Below are 12,447 nucleotides of genomic sequence, written 5' to 3'. Positions count from 1 at the left end.
AGAGACTAAAGTTCCATATGGTGGAGTCGCCCAACAAAATCAAAGTGCTGAGGCACTGAGTGAAGGAAGACCTCAAATTAATCAAAAATATTCATGTGACCATATTGTAAGCTAAATAAACCGATCAAAATTTAGTCCCTTTAAAGAGTAACCATTTGTTTTAACGCAGTGTATATTTATACAGTCCGTTTATCAATATATATTTTTGGATCTTTTGTGTTATTGCTTTTGGTATTTCTGGCTGTACACGTACGTTGATGCCCTCAAATTTCCTAATACTTAAAACAGCATGTCTTACAAAATATGAATTCCACTGACAATCACTGACCATCAATATTCGATGAATTTTCGAAGTAAGAATGGACCCACACCTTGAAATTTCGGTTTGGAGATGCATGAAGTAGAAATGAATCCTGCAGACTGGAGGAAGTTGAACAAAGGCCCTACCCCAAGGGAAAAATGAGCAAAAAAACTTTCCTTGCTTGTGCTCACTTTGATGTAGAATTTTTTGTAATAAATAAAAACTAAAATTTGTCCTTGTCATTGTTGTCTAGATTAGGCTATGGTATTACAATAAATGATTACCTTTCTCTAGGAATTTTTCAGTTCAAACAAGGACAAAAACTCTTGTTGTAAAAAGTACTATGCACTTTAAAGATCATTAAACTAAAAACAATTTTGTAGCTCATAGATTTGAGCAATTTAAGATTCCAATTAAATTGGAAAGTCAATGGTATGTGGTGAATACAGGGAATATGATGTCTTAATCACACATGCACTTTGAGTATAAATCAATCTTTGTTTCTCTCCAAAACAAAAAAAGTTACTAGTGAACCCATACCCCATGAGTACCACTTTTTTTTTATGATGAATCACTATTAGCTGATTGTTTTATACCTATCTGCCTTCAACGATGTATGTGTATTTCTTTCACATTTTTCTGCATGATTGTTTTACAAATATGTACAAGATTACAATTCAAGTAACTCTTATGTTTTGCAAATAAATAAGTGCTTATGTTTTTATAGTTTTTTATTAAGAGATCTTGACATATACATTTACACCTGCTTCATGCTACACATACATGTACCAGCACTTGAGAATCATGAACTTTGTTTCATGCTTAAATAGTGTCCAAGCACAGGAATGGTCGGTTTTACTTTTGCTTTCTTCTCACTTCATCAAGTGAAACTTTTAAGTGATAACCACTGAAAAGAAATCAAGAAAAATATCATAACAGTGTCTGATATGTGCAAAATGTTACAATGTAAATTCATGAAAATATACATATATTTTAACCATATGATATGGAGAAACCTCTTATTGTTGGGAAATATTGTTACATGTACATATAATTTCGTGCAAATCAGGCAAAAATAGAGGTTATAATAAAAGATATTGCTCTAGGTCTTCTTTCATGTATGATTTTAGCTACCTTCTGATTTATAATGATGTTTGGACCCCATTTCAAAATCTCTGGATCAATTCCTGAATGTTGATTTATCTATGAGCAATTAATGTCACTTTGTAAAGTAGAAAACAAATTAGACACATATATTACTATATTACAAATATCATAATTTAATGTATAAAATCTGTAATTGATACTGTAATGCATATACCAGTAACCATAGTTAGAGTACATGCACATGTATTCACGTGTATTTTTGTAGTTTTCAGTGTAAATTTCTTGTTCACAAATGTAAACTGCAAATTTTGCTAAGAAATATGACTACACTGTTCTACACTAGCAATAAAAACAGTATACCTATCACCAGTTTTGAAAATTTTAAATAACTGTGTACATACAAAGTATATGAATCAATACCTTCAACACTTACTTAGTACATTGTACATGTAAGAATGTCCATGAAAATCAGCTCTTAGAAAAGATCTTCTTTTGGTAGCCTTGGTATCCAACACACTTTCGTGGAAACAGATTTTCTAACATAACTGTATCTTTCTTGTGTCATGAAAATCTTGATTCTCACTTTATGATCTGCATTCTAAATAAATGTGTCTGGTATATCTTGACAATGTATTAAAAAAAGAACCATATTGATAATCAGTTAGGACTTACATGGATATAGTACACATGTACATTGTATTACTATTTCTTTATATTCCATACTGAATAGTACATGCCAAAACCTGTATCACATGCATTATCAACAGGAGACTCCTATATCAACTCAAGGGCCACTGGCCCGCAGGGTGATATAGGTCGAGGGTTGATTCTGCATATCTAACATATTTTTGCATGTCATGTTCATTCTTTCATACATTTTATCTATACAAAATGTACTTCGATTGTGTTCTGTTCAAGGTGTGATATATGATATGCAATATATGTCTAGGGGTGTGATATAGGGTATGCCATATAGGTCTATGGGTGTGATTTAGAGAATGCGATATAGGTCCATGGGTATGATATACAGTATGCGATATAGGTCTAGGCGTGTGATATAAGGTATGCAATATATGTCTATGGGTGTGATAAATTATATGTTATTTTGTAATTTCATATTGGCCCTGTTATAGGTTTGAGGTTTGTCATATTGGTCAAGGCGATTCCTCGGGACCAATACAGCTGTCGAGGCCAATATGATTGACCTAAACCTATAACAGGGCCAATATGAAATTACATATTTATTGACAATTTTATTAACCAACTCAACCAGATGATTTGTAAAACAGTTGTTTTCGTGTTTTATCAAGCACGCGTAGGTTTATTTGCATTTATGAGTCTTAAATATCATTTTTGTATAAAATGGAAGATTGTTTTTTGTTTTTCTGCAGCTTTTAGTCCTGGTGATCAAAGTTCATGAAATCCAATTCTAACTCGAAATGGCGGTGTCAAATTACCGGACGTTATGATGCCGTATTGGTCCTGGCTTCATCCATATTGACCCTCTTTTTTCATATTGGCCCCATATAGATGCCCAGTTTGAATTCATATCAATTGGTCAGTTTTTTACATATTTTAACGTCTTTTGGGTAGTTGGTTAATAAAGGGTACTTGACATTGGTTTAAGGGTATGATATAGGGTATGCCGTATAGGTCTATGGGGTGATTTAGAGAATGCGATATAGGTCTAGGCGTGTGATATAAGGTATGCAATATGTCTGTGGGTGTGATATATAGGGTACTTGAAATAGGGTTAGGAGTTTGATATACGGTATGCGATATAGGTCTAGGGGTGTGCAATATAAGTCTCAGGGTGTGATATACAGAAGGCAATACAGGTCTATGGTGTGATATAGCATGCAATATAGGTCTAGGGGTGTGATATACAGTATGAGATATGTCTAGCAGTGTGATACATGTATATGGTATGTGATACAGGTCTTGGGGTGTGATATAGGATATGTGATAAAGGTCTATGGTCGGTGTGGAAGATTGGATTGCTGGAGCATGTACATGTACAAGTGTATGTGTAATGTCATGGCTCATGTGTCCACTCGCATCCCAAGGACATTACTTTATTTCACTGGATACCCCTCCTCTTTGATAGTTCAAGATTACCTACTGAATGTGATGAATATGCCACATGACATCCTTACCGTTGAAACAGAGACATTGTTTATGTCTCTGCTTTAAAATCATAATAATTTAACAATTCTGCCTATTTTCTATTTTAAATACTTCTTTGTTTGCTACATGTATGTACATGTGTTTACCATTTTATATTATTTATGTGCATGTAAATATAGTAATCAACATATATGTACACAGTGCTTACATTTTACATACAGAAGTTAAAATTCCTGGGATCAAATTAATCGCACATAAAATTTTCCAATAAAAAGGAGGTGTGCCAACCTCATGCGCCATCCCCTGGATCCGCCACTGTAATATATATTTACTACACAAAAAGGTTACATTGCAGCTCCAAAAGTCCGTCATCAGAAGCTCCCGACAACTTCATTAAAAGGGTCAGATCGAGAGAAATAAAATGGCAAATCTTGATTGAGCTTTCCTTCCTGCGAATGTTCGGGTCAATTTGACAAAATAGTCCAGCTCTCTGCGTCAAAATTTGAATATTTAATATCATATAATCATTGAAATCTTACAATTCTACTCATATTAAATAGCCTGAATATCGTTACACGCCCATGTCGTACAAAAAGTAAACACGATCACATATTTGACATGGACTATGATCGGCGGCGGAGCGATATCTTAATGCAAGGAGAATAACCCGCGGAGTGTTATTTTGGTAGTTATATGTTGAAATGTCTATCATGTTTTGGTTGCCGACGATCTCTAAGTCAAGTTCAGTCTATAAATAGACTTCCTTGACAAAAATAAGATAGCTGACAACAGGGAAATCTAAGTTGTTGCGTTTGTCATAAGGTTCCTTTTTGGTAATTGTTTTGTTAATTTCGAAATGAAGGTAAAAATGAATGACAGACTAAAATGTGTCTATAATTTTGAACTCTTTTGGATAGAGGAGATGAAGATATTACTTGGGGACGTTGCAATATTTATCAAGTAAACAGGGACCAGGTGAAACCATCATAGGACATCTAGTTTCATATGCATGTATAAAAGGAACTTAAAACTTCTTATCGATGCATTTTGCATTTCCATTAAAAAAATCTAAAAAAAGACTACATCTTCAATGATTGACACGAGTTATCTTCACACTATAATTGAATTTATATAATATACTTTTAATTGACATAGATTGTTATTTTAGGGAACTGTCATTTGATTTCTATAGGGTGCTAGGATCAAAGTTGAAATAAAAGGCAGGGTTGAAAAAAAACAGGACAGACCATAACGAGAAAATCTAGAGGGAGATGATTGGCGGGTAATGATTCGGGAGTTTTTTTTAGCGGTAAAAGTTTGGTAACCCAGAAGCAGGGGGGATGCAAGAACAGTGTTCTTTTTTATACTAATTGACCAGTTTTTAAGAAAGTTTGAGAAATGAAAAATTCTGTTATCTGCTTACAATATTGTATTGAATTACTAATTTAAAGCTCTAATATCTCGATATCAATGTCCGTTACCATTGTTTTTTTTTTATATTGAAAATATAAAACATGTTAATCCAATATCATCTCAGAGAAAAATGAAAAAAAATATTTTCAAGAAAAATTATTCGTCTCATCTAAAAGTCGATAAAAACTAACCACTTCCTGTTTTGCAATGTTAGAAGTTTGATTGGTTATCAATGACCTCATCGTGGTTTAACGAATAACCAGCAAAATACGTATTGGAGATTGAGGTAAGTATTATATCACACATATCCAGTTGTTTATTTATAAATAGTAAATCCCTATGATTGTAGTTTTTGCTTCGACATTTCTTTCAATTTACAATTTTACTTATTACAGCTTTCTCTACTATAACGACACGTCTGTTGAACAACTGATATTTTTTTAACTATTCAAGGTGAGAAAAAAACTTAGCTCGATTATACATGTATTTGCACTATGTTACGAAAAGATGTACTGTTGCTACCAAAATTTTTAAAATTATTTCACGAAAAGGGTTGTCATATGACTGATATAACATCGTGGATATTTTGTCCATTTGATTTCTTTACTTTCCCCAAGTGTCTCTTATAAATAATGGCTGTATCACTCAGTGTATGATAGAAAAGATTTGGTATCGGCGAAATTTTTCATGATCATCTTATAGTGTTTTCACGTTTTTTATGTTCTTAACAGATTGACCTGAAAGATATCAAGGTCATAGACAAGCAACTTAACTGTAACTTAACTTAACCCAAGTTTTGATTAATTTTTATGACTTGAACAGGAATTCAAGTAGTTCTATAACATAAAACCTCACATTTTATGTTTATCTTTCATGTTTTCATCAGATATTTTCATTTTTTGCTTATAGTCAAAATGCGCATTTTGACTATAAACAAAAAATGAAAATATCTGATGAAAACATGAAAGATAAACATAAAATGTGAGGTTTTATGTTATATAACTAGAATTCAAGTACCAAATACTTAGTAATTAATTGGTGATATTTTCCTAATTGTACATCATTTTCCAAACACTAAAATATCTATGTTATGTTTTTCTTACGTTCTTGCTCCCAAAAAACTGAGACAAATGGGTTTTATATTCTTGAACATTAATGTATTTGACTAATTAAAGAAATGTTACTACTCTTGTTGCTATTTAAAATGATATGGCTAAAGTCGGATTGATTTATGGTGATTAATAAGTTAGTCCTCTTCCCATTGCCATTAGAGTAATATTCATTTGTACTTAGTCCTCTTTTATGCTAGAATGAAGTACATCATTATCTACAAGGATTTATCTTCAGTGCACACAATTACATCTTAGGGTATTCAAATATGCCCACTCAGTTGCAATAACCAAATACTTTCATTTAAAATTAAACATCTATCATGTCCATGACCCCCTTTTCTTGCAATGAGAAATAAGCATTTACTTTCATTTGCCTTTAGTTACACCACTGATAAGTGACATAATGTCAGCATCAAAGTCCATGATTTTAACTAGTACATAAAAACTGTGGTAGAATGACAAAGCATCCCATGATTAAATGATATCAGTGATTAAGCACTTTACCTGTAAATTTCAAACAGGTGAAATACTTTTTAAACTTCCTGCATTATCATGGATCATCTTTGGTTTGTATGACAACTTTATTGACTAAGTTTATAAAGTAGTAAACGATGATTGTTTTGAAAAAAATAAAAAAAAAGCTGGTTAGAACAAGAAAATTTCTTTTTTATTTTACTTTTTCTTGTATGCTGTAAAAAGTTTTTTTTCTTGTATGCTGTAAAAAGTTTTACACATTACAAGAAGTTTTTGTATAGAATAAAAAGATGTCCATATGTTTAACATGTTTTGTTCATTTCTTGCAGAAAACCCATAGATAGTTATAATCAAGAGTGATAAGTTATCAGTTACCAAAAACAACCAAAATGAAGAATAAAATTGAAAAAAAATTGGTGATCTCAGTTCACTATTTGGGAGGTTTAATAACATGATTCCAGAAATGCTTCTATAAATAGAAATTATAGTGTTTGTTGAAGCATGACAGGGCTAGCTGATCAGTCCAGTATGGATAATTGGATGTATATAGAGACAGGAAACCTGGCAGAACTATTGAAGAAAGGATTAGACAAGGTAAATTTTCTTAATAGGACAACAAGAGTGAGAATATGTACCATAAATTTACATATAGTAATGTTATAATGCAGTATTTCTATTTAAGTTAACCAAATAGTATTTATTAGTATAGAAGTGAACATTTGGTTTTCAATATTGAATATCAACTGTAAATGTATATGTAAACAAGTACCGTGTATTATGATTTTCTTAATATCTTTAAGTGCCTTTTGTAAATAGACCCATTATCAAAATTAGGTGACTTCTAAAAATTCTAGTTAGTAAATTGTTAAGTTTCATTTCTTGCATAGAATTACCTGACTGACTTGAATGTTACAGGTTCTATTGATCGATAGTAGATCATTTTTGGAATACAATACATCCAGGATCCAGCAATCTGTCAATATTTGTTGTTCTAAACTGGCAAAGCACCATCTAAAGGAGGATAAGGTAAGATTGGGTACTATTAAGTTTTATTGTGTTTTGATTGTTTCAAGAGGAATCATTGAAATCTTTTTCCTTGCAATTGGTTTAAATGAGGGGGTACTCGACTCTTCAGCTTCACCCTTTAAAGTTTATAAAATGAAATGATAGTTCAATGATATTCAAAAAAAAAGGCCCTCTTTTATGATATGATCATGATGATGGACACATTTGCCCTTCTGTTATTTTCCTCAGAAGCCTTAATGACAACGATAGTTTTTTTTTTTTTTCTTATTTTGTCCCCATAAGGAAATGTTTATTTCCTATTAACTATTTATGTTGTGGATAGATACATGTATGTGAAATCCATTATCCATAAAAAAATTGTTGAACAGCAAGAGTCAAACCTACAAATATTAGAGATCTCCCTTTAAACAAATACACATGTACATGTAGGTACACATTGTGTTTATAGAAAATATCAGTATTATTGCCCTACTTATGCTATACATAATAGGCAAGTGGAAATGGAAAGGGTTAATTTTTTCAGCTAAAAATATTCTCAATAGCAGTAGTTAACCAAGAGTGTAATGACTCAGATTGTGGTTAGCTATTAGATTTTTTTTGCACAAGTTCATGTTCATGGTGTTAAGGAATCATTACTATTACAACAAATAGTTAAAGGATGTTCTTTTTTTTTTGTTTTCCCTTATAGAGAAACTGTCTGTATTCTGTCAGTGTATTTTCAAAATACAATGTGAAAAATGTATTACTAATGTATGTAAACACAATGTCTGGGATAGTATAAAAGACAATAGACATATTTACATTTATATGAATTTATATTAGTAGAAAATAATACCCTTTTCTGTTGTCTTAATCCTCCTTCATTTCAAAGATAAATGACATCATATTTTAAGAATGTTTCTTCCTTTGCCATCCCTTATGAGCAACTTCTTGAAGTATTTGAAACAAAATGTCATTTGTGAATTGGAGTATTGACCAAACTCTGACCAGTGATTTTGTTGGTAGGATTGCCTGAATTGTTCGCTTTACTGTATTGTTTCTCTCACTATGCATCTGGACAAATAAGCAACTGAGCGTTCTTCTAGATAAGCAGAGTATACATACCTAGGTGGGCTCCTTATTAATTGTTAAACAAGTTCGGTTTTTTCTAATAGTTGCTATGCATACATGTTACTGTATATGTAAGTATTACAGATATATATACAGTTATTAAGAACGAGGTACATGTAAAGATGAATTGTAATTGTAGTTGTACATGTATTAATGTCCATTAGTTGTATTCTGTCATCAACCCCATATGGTGTGTATTGAATTTTAACTTAAGATAGATCATTAGCTGCATTGAGTTCATTTGAGTGTATGTCTGTATATGGTTGTATAGCACATGTTGCATATCTCTTAAAAGCTTTGCTCAGGGAACAGGGACATGATTAATTTTCTCTTACATCCATTTATATAAAAACACAATTGAGATTTTATCGGTAAATGACCTGTGTTAACCTTAGATTGCATAACCTTAGATGCATGTACATGTATGTTGATACATTTAATATGATTGATTTTTAAATTTTTAACCAAGAATATTGAGATTTTCACTTCACCAAAATAGCAAAGTAAATTCTACAAGCATGCGTATGGTTGATTTAAAGATTTTCATGCTTAAGGTATTTGTTTTGAAATAGGTAGCTGTGAAGTTAAATGTGACTAAGTGCTATTATCAAACATTTCATACTAGATGCTTTAACAAAATTAAAATTTAACTAATCTCATTTGATTTAAGAAGTTTTACTCATCGTCTGTGGAACAATAACTTTTTTTATTAATAAAGATTCATGACATTTTTACCTATATACATTGTACATGACAAATAATGTTCTGCACTGATAAATGTTAATATCTTTGATGTAACATACAGGTTTTTTTGACACAATTTGATTTATTTATTTTTGAGTTTTATTTTAATCACTTTTTAACATTCTGTCAGATTATAAATGCTACGCCCTTGTTATTCATGGACTGTGAATAATCTTGTACCAGAACCATGCTTGATGATGTCTCATTAATGTTTACAATGTATATCTTTGTTTATACCAAACTTCCATTGTGGTCTATTGGTAACAGGATCTAGGTTTTTCCCTTTTGGTTGTGTTTACAAAATACATGTAAGTTTGTCCTTACAATCATAACACAAGACTCTTGTAATAAACAAGGAATAATATAACCACTTGAGTCACTGGACAATTGTGGACTGCTGTTACAACAAATTTAACTTAGCTATTTAAAAAAAAACTTATTTAAGTATGTCAAAACATATTATTTAATTTATTGTTAACTGATAATTTCATTATGTACTATGTGTTTTTTCTATCCAGAATTATGTTCCACATGTAACATTGTCATTCTGAGTGTTTCCTCAAATTTTGTTCAAAATCATGCAAAATAACTGACATGAGTATAATGACAGCTACCCAGTAGTTTATTCCTGACTTTCGTGATCCCAAAATCTATAGGCAGATGTTCATATTTTCCTTTAAGAGTAGACAACCGTGGAATTTTCATAGTTTCAAACTAATGGTCCACTTGAGGAAAATTGAAAGTGGACCATGAAGTGTCAATTACTAATTGAAGGTCCAGGAACTAGGTACATTTTCAGAGATAGAAGGTCTCTTCAGATCACCACTAGTTTGACCCCCTGACAGGATGGTGTACTTTTGTCAACAGGCAAAGACAATTTACGGGGTGACTGTTAGTAATTTTAACTACATTGCATCATGATTACAGAAAACCAATTATTTGCCATCTGGTCCTTGATCTATATTCAACTGTGCACCAGTCATTGACTTAGTCTGACGTATTTATTTGCCTGTAAGCTCTATAAAATTCTGACTTTAATGATTATATGAAGCAATTTAAAATTCTTTCTCGGATTTTACCTTATAATACTACCGCAAATGTTTTGTTCAGTGACCACAAGTGGGTCAGAAAATGTGAATCCCTCCAACAGTTTTAGCCAGGAGGGTTGCTACCAGTTGACAAAAAATGTAATTCTATGATTCAGCCCCTTATTGAAGTAGTATACCATAATGCAGTATAAGTAATATATTTATTTTACAAAGCTGATTAATTTATATATCAATAGTATAGTTATGACTCAGATACCTGTACAGGTGTGATAATTTACCTGTGTTAAGATCAAAAGCCGTTGTCATACCTATCTTTGATGTTCAGTTTGTCTCTTACAGTCATTAAGAGAAAATGACATCTATTGTGAGGACTAATATAATTTATTTCTCTTGTTAAGAATTTAATCATGACATGCTAAATGATGTTTTTGATTCACATTCCAATTTCACCTAGAATAAGACTCTGACTAAAATGGTGTGATTTGTCTTTATTGTTTGGTCTAGATATAGCTATGACTGCAGTGGTCTCATAAAGTTTGCAATAACTAAAAATAGCGGCGACCCAACTCATTTATCTTGCCCTTATTTTCAAATCTTTAAATAAACTTAAAATAAGTATAATTTATTTTAATGTATTTTCTTCAGGCATGTACATGTATATTTGTCATAGGAGCACTGTTTATATAACAGCATACAATATTTGTTACTTGCAAGAGGGATGTGTAACATTTTAATATATATGATCATATCTAAGCTGTATTAATTTGAAGTGCTGCTCAGTTTACTCTTGAATTTAAGAAAATAATCAATAATGAGTTCAGTCCAAAGTATCAACATGTACATGTATGCACTACATGATATACTATTTGACAAGTCCTCCCCATGGTATGATTGAGCTTGTTCTTGTGTCATACTTCAAATCATTTTCGAACTTTTGAAAAAAAGCTGACTTTGTCACCTTGATGGAAATTCCTGTTACTCACACAGACTACTAGCTTGACTATTGAGTATTTGTTAAACAGTTATGGTAGTCGATCAAACCATTAATTGATTTTTTTTTTGCTCATTTTCTGGAATTTCCCACTACAATTAATATTATCGATGTCTACAATATCATTTGCATCCAGCTCTATAATTATGCTTTCACTAAGGATAATCATTTATTTTTAGATCAGCATTAAAGATTTGTTGGCGCAGTTGTGTCATGTTGAGATGGAGGAATATAGTGATTTTATTGTTTATGACCAGTGTACTACCGATGTGACCCAGCTTAGCAGTGACAATTTCCTTGTTGTTCTCCTCAGAAAACTCAAATCTAGTCAGACCCTCAAAAGTGTAGCCCTTCTTAAAGGTTAGTCAACTTATCCAAGTGATTGAGGCATAGTTCTTCTACAGAAGTTACTGCCCTTGGTATTGTCAAGTATGTTAGAGATGGATTTAGTTTTTTATCCTGCAACTAAGCTTGCTACTATATTAATAAAGGGTGTTGAATACAGGAAAGCTTTATTCTTCCACTGCATATCATTTCCAGGTTACCTTTCCAGTTATGAGCAACATCAAAAACAAGAAATAGGTAACAAATTTAAAGATGCCCTCGCCAATGGTCGCACTAAAAAAATTGCTAAAAAAATATTTTGGACAAATTTTGCATGTTTTATTCAGAAAATGTGGTTGCAGGATAAAAACAATGCACATTACAAACATTGCCGAAAATATCAATATATTTATTTGTACTTGCTTTGAAACATTCAGAAAAGCTCATGGAACCGTTGTGATTTGCCTGTTCCTAAAGCTTATCAAATGAATTTGATATTTTCCAGCAATATACATGTATATTATATTAGAATCATATTAAAGCCTGAAGATGTGCAGAGTAAGTGCATCTAATCACAGTGTGTAAAAAAAAAAAACTAAATGTAGCTCTCGGTGGTTAAGAGAAATTAGGGCTACTAATGCTAAATCAGGAACCTCCTTGTGCTAGTTA

At 31.7% G+C, this 12,447-nt stretch overlaps 1 protein-coding gene across 6 annotated transcripts in view; it reads left to right on the top strand.

The window, feature by feature from the left end:
- Positions 1–5,125: 5,125 nt before the first annotated feature.
- The window catches only part of LOC148614960 (uncharacterized), a 32,335-nt gene continuing 25,013 nt past the window's right edge, over positions 5,126–12,447 (top strand). For 4 of the 6 annotated variants that reach the window (XM_088589520.1, XM_088589524.1, XM_088589523.1 and 1 more), the window contains exons 1-4: positions 5,126–5,234; positions 6,864–7,128; positions 7,450–7,560; positions 11,634–11,814. In XM_088589520.1, coding sequence (XP_088445646.1) covers positions 7,036–7,128; positions 7,450–7,560; positions 11,634–11,814 — 385 coding nt within the window. In that variant the 5' untranslated portion in view covers positions 5,126–5,234; positions 6,864–7,035. Of the gene's footprint in view, positions 5,235–5,380; positions 5,402–6,535; positions 6,627–6,863; positions 7,129–7,449; positions 7,561–11,633; positions 11,815–12,447 lie in introns of those variants that run through there. The other 2 variants (XM_088589522.1, XM_088589521.1) reach the window with 2 other exon arrangements.

This window comes from Perna viridis, chromosome 6, assembly GCF_037379345.1.
Source record: "Perna viridis isolate PV_CMFRI_1.1 ecotype Kerala chromosome 6, ASM3737934v1, whole genome shotgun sequence".
Classification (NCBI taxonomy): Eukaryota; Metazoa; Mollusca; class Bivalvia; order Mytilida; family Mytilidae; genus Perna; species Perna viridis.
Note: the sequence above shows the minus strand (reverse complement) of the source record. Positions and strands in the feature narration are given on the sequence as shown.